The 15,021-nt window shown below is 41.6% G+C and overlaps 1 protein-coding gene across 8 annotated transcripts in view; it reads right to left on the reverse strand.

Annotated features, from left to right (window-relative positions):
- LOC308548574 (flavin-containing monooxygenase 5-like) overlaps positions 1 to 15,021 on the reverse strand; it is a 40,486-nt gene that overhangs the window by 13,543 nt on the left and 11,922 nt on the right. Inside the window, exons 2-5 of one of the 8 annotated variants that reach the window (XM_081120256.1) lie at positions 13,418 to 13,498; positions 9,315 to 9,737; positions 6,457 to 6,632; positions 2,533 to 2,721 (exon numbers count right to left, since the gene is read on the reverse strand). In XM_081120256.1, the coding sequence (XP_080976382.1) occupies positions 2,533 to 2,721; positions 6,457 to 6,591 (324 nt within the window). In that variant the 5' untranslated portion in view covers positions 6,592 to 6,632; positions 9,315 to 9,737; positions 13,418 to 13,498. Of the gene's footprint in view, positions 1 to 2,532; positions 2,722 to 6,456; positions 6,633 to 6,778; positions 6,933 to 7,072; positions 7,200 to 9,314; positions 13,499 to 15,021 lie in introns of those variants that run through there. The other 7 variants (XM_081120255.1, XM_081120252.1, XM_081120251.1 and 4 more) reach the window with 7 other exon arrangements.

Below are 15,021 nucleotides of genomic sequence, written 5' to 3' on the forward strand. Positions count from 1 at the left end.
CTTGAATAAAGCCTAGGCTTCCCCTGAGCTTCTAAGATACTCTATGCACTAAATGCCTACTCCTCCCCTGACCCCCAAACATCTTGAGACCCGCTGATGTCTTATCGCCAAGTCCTGTTCTCATTGTCTAGCCATAAACATGTGACTGAGTAAAAAAAATCTGTCTCTTTAGCTTGTTTACATAAAAAAGTTTTCTCTAAATGAACCTCTCTTTGTTCCCACAAATGCCTAATTCACAAATAACTATAAACGAAGTTGTGAGATGGGATAGTCAATGGTATAATTTCTTGTTTTATTTATTATTAATATTATTTTTAAAAATATATCTTTATTAATTACAGAGAGAGGAAGGGAGAGGGAGGGAGAGTTGAAAACATCAATGATGAGAGAGTCATTGATCAAGTCCACAACCCGGGCATGTGCCCCGACTAGGAATCGAACCACAATCTCGTGGATGCTAGGTCGACGCTCAATCACTGAGCCATGCCTGGCCGGACTATAATTTTTCGTTTAAAAAAATAATATATAAATATGGGTTACTCTACCCAGATTAAGGAAACTTTAAGAATGTGTTCGGGCCAGCTGGCATGGCTCAGCGGTTGAGCATCGACCAATGATCCAGGAGATGGAGGTGTGTTTATGGGTCAGGGCACATGCCTGGGTTACAGGCTCGATCCCCAGCAGGGGGCGTGCAGGAGGCAGCCAATCAATGACTCTGTCTCATTACTGATGTTTCTCTCTCTCCCCCTCTCCCTTCCTCTGAAATCAATAAAAATATATTTTTTTAAAAAAAGCGTTCCTACGTGCTTCCAGGTTCTGTGGCCATAATATCTCAGTGGACTAATAGAAACACAACACCTTTATACTCTAGCCGTCCTGCATGATTTATAGTCCTTGCTTTTATACAGGCCGGTGCCTCTGTCTGGATCACCCTTTTATACCTTCTTCATTTGCCTGATTCCTGCTCACCCTTCAACCTTGACTTTAGATATTTTCTCCTCTAGGAGAACTTCCCTGGTGCCTGATGCCTCATGCCCAGATGGGTTAAGCATCCCTCCTCTGAGCTGCAATATATAGATCTCTATAACATTTATCACTCTCTAATGCTTGTAAAAAAAAAAAAGTAAACAGAAACCTCATTTAAATGCAGTGCCCTATGTCATTCACGAAGCATAACATGGAGAACTCCTTGTAACCGCCCTCGCAACTTCTTCCGCTGCTCTATAGAAGAGCTCCTGCTCCTTTGTTTTAGCAGACTTGCATGTGGCCCACATGGCCGCATGTTCCGGATTGCAAGTCTTTGTTGTACCTGAATAAACCCATTTTGCTGGAGAAATAGCTGGCTGACTTTTTGTCTAAGGTTAACATTTAAAAATTTTTATTACTTATATTTATAATAAACTACACTTCCTTTTTTCTATATCTTAACTAGATTATGAAATCACTGCGTTTTGTTTTGTTCTGTTTTTGTCTTTGCATCGTCACTACTTAGAATGGTAACAAACTTGTTCGATAAGTGTTTACAGAAGTGAAAAGTACTACTGGGCTGGAAATGATTTGCTTTGGAAGTTGTCACCGGATATTAATGTTTTATTATTGTTGTTAAACAGAAAAAGGCATGATTTAGCAGAACGATCAGGAAGTAGAAGGACGGTGGGTGTAGGGGAATTGAATCAAGGTGGTCCAAAGGTACGCATTTCCAGTTATAAGATAAATAAGTACTGGGGATGTAATGTACTTCATGTAACTATAGCTAACAATGCTGTATGGTATATTTGAAAGTTGTTAAGAGAGTAGGTCCTAAGACTTTTTTTCCATCACCGAAAATACTCTTTTATGGCCATGGCTAAAAATGATAGAAAAGTATGGAAGGCTTTACAGCAGGAAGAAATCATTTAAGTAAGTGATCTAGTACAATCATCTTGTTTTACAGAAAAGAAAATGAAGACACGTGGAAGTTGAGCAACTTACTTGTCTGAGGTCACAAGTTGATTAGTAAGAGAACAGACTAGAATTCAAGTTTTTGTTGCCCAATTCAGTGTTCTTCCCTCTTTACTAGTTAACTTCATTGCTTTCTCAGCAACTTCCCAATAACTGCTTCCCTGGGTTGTTGTGATCACATAAAATAATGCATTGGAAAATACTTCAGAAAGCATGAAAGGGCTAAGCACTAGTGGACAAGTTGTGGAACCGGAGGGTTTTAAAGTTCCCATACCTGTCAGTTCCCCTCTCTCACTGGGAAGACATTCCCCTTCATTTGTTTCATTGCAATCAAATACTATAAAATGAAGGCAATGAGAACATTCTGGCAGGTGGCTTCCTGGAGCTGCAGTGAAACACATATAAAAGAGGAGCTTTTCTGTGAATATTTTTTAGGAACAGACAAGACAAAGAGTGAAGTCTCTGTCTAGAAAGGATAGATACATGTTCTATCAAACCAGTATTTACACGTAAGCACTGGTAAATGAAGTCACATTATTCATTTATTTGACAAACAACTTCAAACACAAAGATACCCACAAAATTCCCTACCTTCAGTCGGATATACTTTAGAAGGTCAAATTCTTTGGCATACATCCTGAAATACTCCAGGACCTGGGAGTTGTGCATGAAGTTAGGAAAATGCTCTGGGATGGGATAGTCACTGAAGCACATCATCTCCTTAGAAGTGTTGATGATCACTGATTTGTAAATACTGGCTCTTCCTTCTTCAGGATTTGCCTGCAGGAAATAAGAAGCATTCAAAGCCACTTGTGAATTAACTTCATGGTTTATAAACAGCCAATAAACACTTCAAAAAGCTTTCTGGAAGAAATGCCATTTTAAAAAATGTTACCCCCCCACACACACACACATCTCCCAGTATTTGCTCCCTTATGTAGTCTCTTCCCCTTGAATCTGAGCTGTCTTTGTGACTTGCTTGTGGCCAACAACATGCAGTTGGAATGATACCGAATGGCTTCCAAAACTGTCTTAAGTAGCCTGGCAGCCACAAGAACGGTCTTGTGTTTCTAGGTCTCTTAGAAAGCTTGCTCTTGTGGAAGTTAGCAGCCATGCAGAAAGTCCAACTACTCTGAGACTACCACACTGTGAGGAAGCCCAAGCTAGTTACATGAACAGAATGTATGAGATAGATATGCAGTCAGCTCCCAGAAATTCTAGTTATCCCACATGAAGTTCTAAACATGTGAGCAAAGAAACCATAGCAGATGTTCAGTCTCAGTTGCGAGCTGATTGCAATGACCTGAAACTCCGAGTGAGAACTGCCCATCTGAATAATGGTCTTAACTATATTTTATATATTTCAAAGCCAAGGTAAGTTTCAAGGGTTTTCATATACTTAGGAGCTTGCTCTTCAGGAATCATTGTACCAACTTAGATTCTTCCAGTATATATCCCCATTTTACCTCATTTTTACTAATTTAAAAGATTACTCAGTGTTAGCAAAAATGGGATGAAGTTGGAACTTATGCTGGAGAGAATGTAAGTTAGTAGAATGTACTTTCCCACCATCAGTCTTACTTACCTAACATTAGTGACGGGATCAAGAATAGATTGAAATTAATATTTTGAGAACTTGTATATATAGTAGTTCCCCCTTACCTGCTTTCTGTGGTTTCAGTTATTCAAGGTCAACTGCAGTCTGAAAATATTAAATAGTAAATTCCAGAAATAAGCAATTTTAAATTTTAAATTTTGGGTCATTCTGAGTAGCATGATGAAATCTCATTCTGTCCTCTGACATGCCCACGGCATAAATCATTCCCTAGTCTAGCATATCCATGCTGTATATGTTCCCCGTAAGTTATCATTTGTAGCCATCCTGGTTGTCAGATTGACTATCAGCAGCATCACAGCGCTTGTGTTCAAGGAACCCTATTTTACTTAACAATGGCCCCAATGTGCAAGAGTAGTGATGTTGGCAATTCCAATATGTCAAAGAGAAGCCGTAAAGTGATTCCTTTATGTATAAAGTTGAGTGCAATACAGTAAGATATTTTGAAAGAGGGATCGCATTTGTACAATTTTTTTTACAGTATAATTGTTCTACTTTATTCTTACAGTTGTTAATCTCTTCTGTGCCTAATTTATAAATTGAATTTTATCATAGGTATATATGTATAGGAAAAAAATAATATACTATTCATGGTTTCCGGCACCACTGGGGATCCTCAAATGTATTGGCAGTGGGTAAGAGGGAATAATTATTACTATAAAGTTTCAGCAATAACAAGAAGGAAGCAAGCGGTGAACTCTACTCCTATTTTGCAGATGGAATAGAGAAAGAGGAGTAAAGATAAGAAAATGCAAGTGATGGTATTTCAGAAGAAAAAATACATACTGAAGCCTGGCCTGCATGGCTCAGAGGTTGAGCATCGATCTACCATCCCGGAGATCAAGGTTTGATTCCCAGTCAGGGCACATGCCTGGGTTGCAGGCTCGATTCCCAGTTGGGGGCGTGTAGGAGGCAGCAGATCAATAACTCTCTCATCACTGATGTTTCTATCTCTCTCTCCTTCTCCACTTCTCTCTCTGAAATTGAAAAAGATATATTTTTTTTAAAAAGTTAAAAAATTGAAAAAAACACACAACATACTGAACCCCTAGGGCCTGTCAGAAAAGAATAGATATTTCTGACATATACTTCTGTATGACATATAAAATTTTTTTTTTTTTAACATATCTTTATTGATTTCAGAGACAGGAAAGGAGAGGGGGAGAGAGAGATAGAAACATCAGTGATGAGAGAGTCATTGATCAAGCCCACAACCCGGGCATGTGCCGACTGGGAATCGAACACCGATCGCCTGGATTCTAGGTCGATGCTCAACCGTTGAGCCACGCCCAGCCAGGCTGTGCGACATATAATAGACACAGATGTGGTCTGAACATAAGTCAGAGACTTATGAATAGAGCTTGTTTATTTTCAAGGACGTAGTTGATAAAGTCTTGAAATTTTGCCAAGAGAATAATCAGAAGAAACTCCAACTTAGGTCGTTAACAGAGAATAGGCTAAACCACTTTGGAGATAAAAGTCAGGCGCCTGATAATCAGGCTGGACGATGGACCCTGGGATGGTGATTTCACACCTGGCCAGTAGCTGCTCAGCCTGGCAAGGATGGGTGGAACCCACTCCAGGCCTACTCGGTAATAACCGACATGTAGCATTTATTGTGCAACTGGCACCGTGTCATATATTATTAATGAAAGACACAATTATTCATGCACTTAATCCCCACAATAACTCTATGACATGTGTACTATTACTACTTCCTTCTTAAAGATGAAGAAATAGAGGTACAGAGAGGTTTACTGGTTTTCTCTAATATCACACTGCTGAATGATGCAGACACAGGATTTGAATCAAGACTGCTGTTAACCTCTACATTAAGCTGTGGCTGGATTTCAAAAATAGAATTTTCTGTTGATTACTAAATACTAATTAACAGCCTTTTCAGCTCATGCCCAAGACTGATTATGACAGAGGTGGGGGGGGGTTGCTAAGGGGTATATACCCATGAACTAAATGAGGACTGTTGTTAAACAGAGTTAGTCCCCAAAGAGAGAGCCAAGATGCAAAAGGACTGTTCTGCTCTTCAACTAAGGAAGGCTATGAAGCCACTTTTAAGTAGCTGGTCAACACTGTTAGGTTTTAGGAAATATGAAACACATTTGGATACCCCAATACCATTCACTGGTTTACAAAGTGAGTTTAAAAGCAAAACCAGTGCATGTCACTTTGATATCAGGAAAGGAGGTTAATACTCTTTGGCTTATAATAACCTTAACTATCAATCATTTACGTAGGTGATACCTTAACTGTTAGGAACAAGTTACAGGGCTGGGTATGTATATTAAAGCAACTTGATTTTGAAACAGTATTTGCAAAGTCAAGAAAATCCAGTTGCAGGTGTCCTCGGCCTTCTTCTGAACAAAGGACTTTGAACTACTGATTTGATTTCTCAAGGGACATAAAAGTTCAAAGGAAAGAAAAGTGGTAGATAAGATTAAAGAGGGAATCCCTGGAAGGAGTTGTAAGCAGGTAATCTCCGGCGCTTACCTATTAATTTGGACCAGGAACAACCACTCTAAATTTTCTAATGACTTTACAGTTTCTGTTTGTTATTTTGTTTCCGCCTCACACCACCAAGTGTAACCCTCTTCTGGATAGCAGCAAAACTCAATAATGAAAATGATCTCTGCTCTATTTTCCTGGACACCAATAAAGGAAAAACAAATGATACCTGTATTCCATTCTGCTGTCCGCCTAGGGAAAGAGGGACCTATACAGACGTGATGGCTGCTAAGAAGAGGTCAGCAGGCCAAATTCTAGCAGCTTTAATCACTGTCAAGTCCATCATATTTCCTGACACAAGATAAAGTATCTGATATATAATGTCTCATGCACCTACTTACAGTGAGGGTTCCAAAAGTAGTATTAACCAGGAGATTTACCTGGAACCTCCAGAGCCCTCCGATGTCATCAGTCCTTTCAAAGCAGACAGGCTCCAAGCCTTCATCTAGGCAGCACTTGATAGAGGTCAGCCCGCTCACACCTCCTCCAATCACGGCAATTCTTTTGTTGGTCATGGTTTCCAGATCTTCACAGGGCTAGGTCTACCCAATCTGTCCTAAAGAATGGATGATAAAAGACAGAAAGCACATATCAGTTGACACCTTTCAAGAAAAGACCTTGGCTGACACATCCAAAGAAATCCTGCAACAGGTGTCTTTGGGGAGGCCAGATTCTGGTTTCTTCTTAGCTATATGGACTCACTGCACGCGAGGGAGAGGGGAGCCCTGTGCCTCCAAGCTGAGGCCCAGAGCTGAGACTCTGCTGTCAGACCCGATCTCACGACCTTTCCTACAGCACCCGGCTGGCGTTCGATCTGTCAACTGCAATCTGGAGGCTGCTCTGCGCTTCTGACTGCTCGCGAAGACCTGCAAATCCCAGCAACAGCCGATGGGGCGGGGCTGTGGCGTAGGACCTCTTTCAGCCAACACTCAGTGGCCCATGCTCCCTCTCTCAGCCTCCAAAAATTAAATGAGAGCAGAAAAAAATGAATCCTACCACTTCTTTCAGCGGCACTCTGGAACACTCCTTGGAGCTAGGCCTTCTATCTCCATCTCTCCCTGCACCCACTGGGATCTTCCTGGTTTTCATCTTAAAGTGACAAACTTCTGCCGGTGAAGAGAAACTGTCAACCACACCAAAGCAAGTCTTGAGCCATCAGCTTAAGTGGAGAACCACAACCTTTCAGGAGATCTATTAAAACAGGCCCAGTCCCTCATCCACTCCTCCCACCCCCACACCCCCTTAACCCCTACCTCAGAGGTTCGATCTTTGGCTCTATGTACTAGTGGAAGTTTACTTTAAAATACCCACGCACTGAGCTGGGTGCTGGCCTACAGTGAGGAATAGATCACGGTTCCTACTTAGAGGAGCTTATAGTTTAGTGGAGAAGACCAAAGCACAGTCTGAGAATTTCAATAAGATAAAAATACTTTTTATAAGTGTTTTCTCCTACACCATTACATAAAACCACAAAATATCCACTTTTAAAATGTAACTTAAAATTTTCAAGTATAAAATCATACAGAAAAATGTCAGGAACCAGCCTGAAAGACGAACAAACCTGAGTCCGAGTGGTGGGAATTAAAGAGACAAACAGAGTTATGGGATCAAGAGGGCTGCCCTCCACTGAGGTGCAGCAGCCTCAAATGGCTCAACGCCTTTATTATATAGTGAGTCAGAAACAACTGGTAAGGAAGTGAGGGTGATACAAAGTGGTTCTTTCAAGGCTGCACAAACACACTTTCAGCGTAAATATCCTGCCTCCTGCATGAGTTCAGACCTTTGTAACTATTTTCATTTCGGCTCCCCACAGGAACCTGGGGGGAGGGTTGCGTCCCTGACTCCAGACCCTCAGGTGGTGTGGACCATGTCCAGATGTGTCACCGGCTCCCAACATCTCCCCCTTCTTTACTTTTTAATTTGAGCCCGTGGACTCCTGTCTGCAGCTCTGAGAGGCTTTGTGTTTCTGCTTGGACACAGACTGGGAATTAAAATAGGAATATTAACACTACAGCCATTAAGATAATACCAGAATAGAATAATGAAGATAAACTATGTCTAGAGATAACACCAGAAAACTTATCAAACAGTTCTCTTGTTAAGTCTGTGGGTGAGGTATCTAGAGGAGCAGACTCTATTGACTAATGGGATGGTGACACGTCCAGTTGGGCGCCCAATGGAGTAAAAGGTCAGGGTATTGTGTATGCGGCCTCTTAGAGATGCCTCAGGTGGGCACTGCCACTTCCTGGTGTGCCAAGGAAGTATGTTTGCTGGAGTGTGCTCACAGCCTTGCATCAGCCACTGCACTGAGGTATATCTCTTGGGCTCTACCTACAGTATACCAGCGTCCTTGCATCTTAACTGGAAGCACTACAAACACAGGTTGGTGCAATACCAACAAATCTAAGTTTGCATTAGCACTAGATAAACAGTTTGTAAGGTTACATTTTACAAACTTAATGGTATAATAATCAGCTAATTTCTTAATCAAAACCTTACCTACCAGTAATACATAAGGAGGAGGAACACAGGCTAAACGTCCTTTAACAGAATAGTTCCCATTTGGATGATTCTCATCTTTATGTCTCACTATGACAATGTCCATGTTTGCTACTAACTTCCATACATTAGGTTGAACTCGTCCATGCTCTGTCATCAGTAAGGTCTCCACAAATCCTCCAGGTGTTTCAATCAGTTCATAATGTGAATGTCCTGCAGGGTTAGGCTTGGACCAGTCATAAATTGCCAAAGAGGTTCCTTCTATGGGATGTTTCACGGCCATACCATATCTACATTGTCTCCAGCTTGGATAGTCTTTATTTACATGATCAGTAATTCCACATGCAGGAACTTTACGGGGTCGTATGCTCTTATTGGCCCATAATTTTTTATTAGGGAACCCTTTTAATAACATGCCCCATTTTTCTGACTTAAATGATTCATAGTCTTCCACTTCATTTAGCAGTGAATGAGTGGTTTTAAATTCCCAATTCTGAATAACACAGCCAAATGACTTAATAGCCTCAGTAGTAAAACATATCAGAGGACTTGCAGCCTTCCCCGAATAATTAAATTTTCCAGCCCATTGTGGGGGCAGTAGCCCAATAGAAGGGGGGACGAGAATATCAGGGTTAGAGACATACACTGGTACTGCCTGATCCTCCCACCCTACAGCTCTGATTAAAGGAGGATCTGGCACGTAGGCCCAATAAACCTTTTCAGGTGATGCAAAATTTACCTGGTTGGAGATCAGGGCAAGCATCATAAGGAACATGGAGGCAGGATCAGTAGCTCTTCCACCCTGTTGAAGGTTAGCTTGGGCCTCCTGTGTTAGCTTCTTAATCTGGCCCCATGTCTGCACAGCTGCCTCTTGAGTCCCTTTTGCTCTCAGGGGTCTTCTCCGGGGGTATGGGCAAGGATTGTGAATATTCAGCTTCTTCATTCTGCCAGTTAGATCGATCGGCTCCATGAGGTTTTACCAACTGCTCCGGTAACCACCTAGGTCCATTCTGATTCCTAGGAACATACAGACATGACCCCGCACCCAGACAAGTACGGGATCCGGTCCATTCCATTCATTGGTGAGCGGATCTCTCCAGTTAACCCTCAGCATATTTTCCACTGGGGAAATGCCGCTCAGCTGCTGAGAAACCTTCTGCATCTGAATTTTAAAAATTAAGGGTAAATAAAGAGAGATTAAGTATATTACTAGAAGAATGGCAGGTATTTTCCCCCTTCTTTACTTTTGCAATTTGAGCCTTTAAGGTCCTGTAGGCTTGCTCGATTATTCCCTGGCCCTAAGGACTATAAGGAATGCCTGTGATATGAGTAATTTGGAAAGTTGCACAAAACTCTGTAAAAGTTTTGCTAGCATATGCAGGCCCATTGTCAGTTTTTATAATTTTTGGAATGCCCAAGATAGCAAAACATGATAACACATGACAAATAACCTGTTTTGTATTTTCCCCAGTACGTGCGGTTGCCACTAAAAATCCAGAATAAGGATCCACTGTGACGTGCACAAATGATTGGCGACCGAATTCAGCTATATAAGTAACATCCATTTGCCAAATATGTCCTGGGAGCAATCCCCGTGGATTAACACCATACTGAGGGCCAAGGGGCATAGGCTCAGGACAGTTTTGACATTCCTTTACTATTTGTCGGGCGGCTTCACGAGTCATGTTAAATTGTTTTCTTAAACCTGAAGCATTTTGATGCTGCAGAGCTTGTGAGGCTCATGCTTGTTTAATAGAGGAAATAACTAAGAAAGTGCCACGAGTCAACATGTCTGCTTGTGCATTTCCTTCTGCTAAAGGTCCAGGGAGAATTGAGTGAGCTCTGATATGTCCCACAAAACAAGGTAAGGTTCGCTGCTGAATCAGTTGCTATAAAGAGAAGAGAGCAGTTATTACTGTAGAGGGATCACTGTCAGTCAGGGTAGCTGTCTCCAAACCTTGAGTGATAGATACAATGTATTTAGAATCTGTGTACAAATTAAATTTTACATCTTGCAAGCATTTAAATACTGCAATGACATCTACTAACTCTACTCTCTGTGCAGAGGTTTCTTTAGTATTCAATGTATAGCCCTGATTATTGATGACATAGCTGGCAATTCCAGATGTAGACCCATCAGTAAACACTAAAAGAGCATCAGTCAGAGGTTCTTTAGAGATAATTTTTGGAAATATCACAGGGTTTTGAATGAATAACTGTAATAATTTATCTGATGGATAATGGCAGGCAATCTGTCCACTGTAATCTGCAAAAGCGATATGCCATAAAGTTTCATTTTGCGACAACCACTGTTGCTGCAGGGAAGTGTAAGGCACAATAATAGTAGCAGGCTGTTTCCCAAATAACTCTATAGCTCTTTTCCTACCCTGCAATATTAATTGGGCCACTGATGTGGCTTAAGGTGTGATAACCTTTTTTCTGGAGGAAGATAAATGAATCCATTCTACTGGAGCTTCTTGCCAAAACAACCCAGTAGGCAAATAATTTGTAGGTAAGATAATTAGTTGCCAGGCTTTTGTGTAATCAATTCTAATTACCTGTTGTTGTGAGATAGCCTTCTCTACCATCTCTAGAGCCCCTTGTCCCTCAATGGTTAATTCTCGAGGACTACAGGGGTCAGGGTAGCCACGGAGTATGTCAAAGAATGGTTTTAATTCACCCGTGGTTAAGCCTAAAGAAGGCTTTATCCAATTAATGTCCCCCAAAAGTTTTTGGAAATCATTCAAGGTGGACAGATTATCTGTTCTGAACTGAAATTTTTGTGGCCTTACTTTCTGCCCTTCTATCAATTTCCCTAAGTAATTATAAGGCGTGGTCTGTTGAACATTTTCAGGGGCTATGACAAGGTCAAATCTATTTAGTTGAAGTTCTAACTCTGAGTAAATCACTTTTAAGTTTTCTAGATCATGATGAGCCACTAAAACATCATATAATGGATTACATAGGCTTCTGGATGTATCTTTCGTATCTCTTTAATAGCTGTAGCCACAAATTTTTGACACAATGTGGGACTATTGGCCATGCCCTGTGGCAAAACTCTCCAGTGATATCTCTGCATTGGTTCCTTAAAATTGGTTGAAGGAACACTGAAGGCATATCTTTTACAATCTGCAGGGTACAATGGGATGGTGAAAAGGCAGTCTAAGTCTTTCATGTCTAATACTATTAAATGGTATCCTGCAGGAATGGCCACTAGAGGGCAAACCTGGTTGTAAAGGCCCCATAATTTCCATAGTCTTATTTATTGCTCTTAAATCCTGTAATAGCCTCCACTTTCCAGATTTTTTCTTAATAACAAATTTAGGTGTATTCCAAGGACTATTAGGTTCCTCAATGTGCCCCTGAGCTAATTGTTCCTGCACCAATTGCTGGGCTGCTTGAATTTTTTCCTCTGTTAAAGGCCACTGCTCCACCCATACAGGATTGTCATATGTCCAGGTAATAGAGTCAGCTATAAGGAAGGCAGGAATAGCAGTGACCTTCAGGACAAATTTGAATCATAGCTAAGACCTTGTTTTGTCAGTTGGCCTTTGCAGGGAATGGGTTGTTGTATCCCCTGGCCATATTTGCCCAGTCCCTGCCCTGGCATGTAACCTTGGTCTAACATATGATTAGTTACCTTAGTATTTGGGGTATACAATAACACTCCCGTATTTTTGAGAACATCTCGGCCCCACAAATTACATGGCAGAAAAGGCAATACATAAGGTTGAAATTTACCAGACTTTCCCTCTGCATCTCGCCACGTAAGAATCTGTGTACTTTGTAGTGGAGATTGAGTCTGTCCAATTCCTTGCAAAGAAGTCATAGCAAGCTGCACAGGCCACTGGGATGGCCAGTATAACTAATTACTGAAACATCAGCTCCTGTATCTAGCAATCCATTACATTTCTTACCATTAATCAGCAGTTCTCTTTCAGGTCTCAGACCCCACTGTTTGAATCCAGTAGGCTCTATCGGAAGAACCAAAGCCATGATTTCCCCATCCTGTTGAGATAAAACTCTTCCTATCTTCTTAAAGGGTAATAATATCAATTGTGCGATTTTCATTTCAGGGGTTAATGTAATGATATTAAGACGAGCTATACACATGACCTTTAACTCCCCAGTATAGTCAGAATCTATGATGCCTGGAAAAACTTGAAGTCTCTTCATTGTTAACCCACTAAGTCCTAATAAGAGGCCTACAGTGTCTCTTGGCAGAGGCCCGTATACCCCTGTGGGTATGGCTTGGGGTCCCATCTCAGGTGTTAATACGTAGCGGGTGGTAGGACTGAGGTCCAGGCCTGTGCTTCCTGGCGTGGCTTCTATATAGGTCCTGTATTCCCTGTTTGGTCTCTGGTAATCCTGGGGTGGGCAGACTGACATGGCCCCGATTGTTTGAGGGGGTCGAGGCTGCCCCCTCTTGTAGTTTCCCAACTGCTGTAAGGGTTTGCCATTTATGTCAATTTTTGACCTGCACATATTAGCCCAATGCTTTCCTCTTTTATATCTTGGGCACGATCCTGGTTGTTTTTCTTGTTCATTGCTATTATTCCTTTTCCTACATTTTCCCCCTACCTTTTCCCATGTTTTTGTATTAACCGTACCTTCTTCAGGAAACCAAGGACAGACTGTCTCTATGAATTTTAAAAACTTTAAAATCTGTTCTTCAGAAACCTTTGCTCCTCTTGTTCTTAACATAGAACATCACATTTGAGCAAAAAGCCTCTGTTGAACTAGATTGCCCCATCTTATTTTACTCCTGAGTATAAAACAAAAATGCTCCTCTTACCTCAATTCTTCTGGTGTGCACTGCTTACATATAGAGGAGTTCCTCACCTTACCTTAAGTTGCATCTCGAGTACTCAGGTCCCTGTTCCGGCACCACTTGTCAGGAACCAGCCTGAAAGACGAACAAACCTGAGTTCCAGTGGTGGGAATTAATGAGAAAAACACAGTTATGGGATCAGGAGGGCTGCCCTCCAATAAGGTGCAGCAGCCTCAAATGGCTTCAATGCCTTTATTATATAGTGAGTCACAAACAACTGGTAAGGAAGTGAGGGTGATACAAAGTAGTTCTTTCAAGGCTGCACAAACACACTTTCAGCGTAAACATCCCGCCTCCTGCATGAGCTCAGACCTTTGTAACTATCTTCATTTCGGCTCCCCACAGTAACCTGTGGGGAGGGTTGAGTCCCTGGCTCCAGGCCCTCAGGCTACGTGGACCATGTCCAGACATACCACTGGCTCCCAACAGAAAAACCCAATATAACAGATAGAGGATTTCACTCACTGGGTCACTATCAGGGCCCATCCAACCCAGGAGTCTGTTTGTTTGTTTTTGTTCTGTTAACGAGTTTGGGGTCCCCTAGTCAAGGAAAATAACCCATGGAGGGGAGTGCAGTTCCTGAGAAAGAGGTGGAGCACTCTTTCTCAGGAATTGTGGGCAAGAGTGAATTGGATGGAGGATTAGAAGTGGAACCTCAAACCCGGCCAGGCTTGGCTCAGCGGTTGAGCATGAACCTAGAATCCAGGGCATATGCCCAGGTTGCAGGCTCAATTACAAGTAGGGTGCCTGCATCAGGCAGCTGATAAATGATGACTCTTTCATCATTAATATTTCTCTCTCTCTCTCTGAAATCAATAAAGATATATTTTTTAAAAAGTGGAACCTCAAAAAATAGCGTGGTTGACTAGGGTTGCATATCTGACCACTTTTAGAAAGATCAAGGGATAAAGGAAATAAGTATAGGGACTAAAGTTGGCTCAGAGTTGGTGTTTGGGATTAGCTAACTGCATATACTGCCTTTCTGGTAAAGTGGAACACTTACTTAAAAAATGGTTTGGTTCACCAGTAATATATTTTGACAGGGGTTGTTGGAGAGACAGGCTGTGGCTGGTGCAGTCCATCTTTGCTCACCTTCTACTACTTGCTGAATCAACTTTGCCCAAGAGGACTGGATGGCAATAACACCAGCCTTAGGTTTTGACTTCCTGGTCTCACCTCAAAAGTGTTGTTTCTGGAGTGACCAGATATCATTTCTCAAGGGCTTACACTCTATGGTTCAAAAGGCTGAAAGGGAACAGACACTTAACCCTCTCAGCAAACCTGAGGCAAATGCTATCATTGCCCCCATTTTGCAAGTAAGTAGAAAAGCAACGATGCAAGCCAGGCAGTCTAGCTTTAAGCCTGAGCTTTCCATCACTGTGCTTACTGCACCTGTAGGAGGAGATTTTACTTCTTATTTAGTCACAAGTCCTTCTTCCACTCTCGCCTTTTTTTTTTTTTTTTGCCTAACTCCAGCCTTTCCTACACTCTAGTTCAATTGTTTTTATCTGAACTATAGTGTGCCTTATTTCAGCTACTTTAAAATGTTTTAAAATAGATCTCTGGTTTGGAGAATCACTGGCTCCATCCAGAAGATCCCTGCTCAGTATGGTCT

Source organism: Miniopterus schreibersii (genome assembly GCF_964146895.1).
Source record: "Miniopterus schreibersii genome assembly, chromosome: 19".
Classification (NCBI taxonomy): Eukaryota; Metazoa; Chordata; class Mammalia; order Chiroptera; family Miniopteridae; genus Miniopterus; species Miniopterus schreibersii.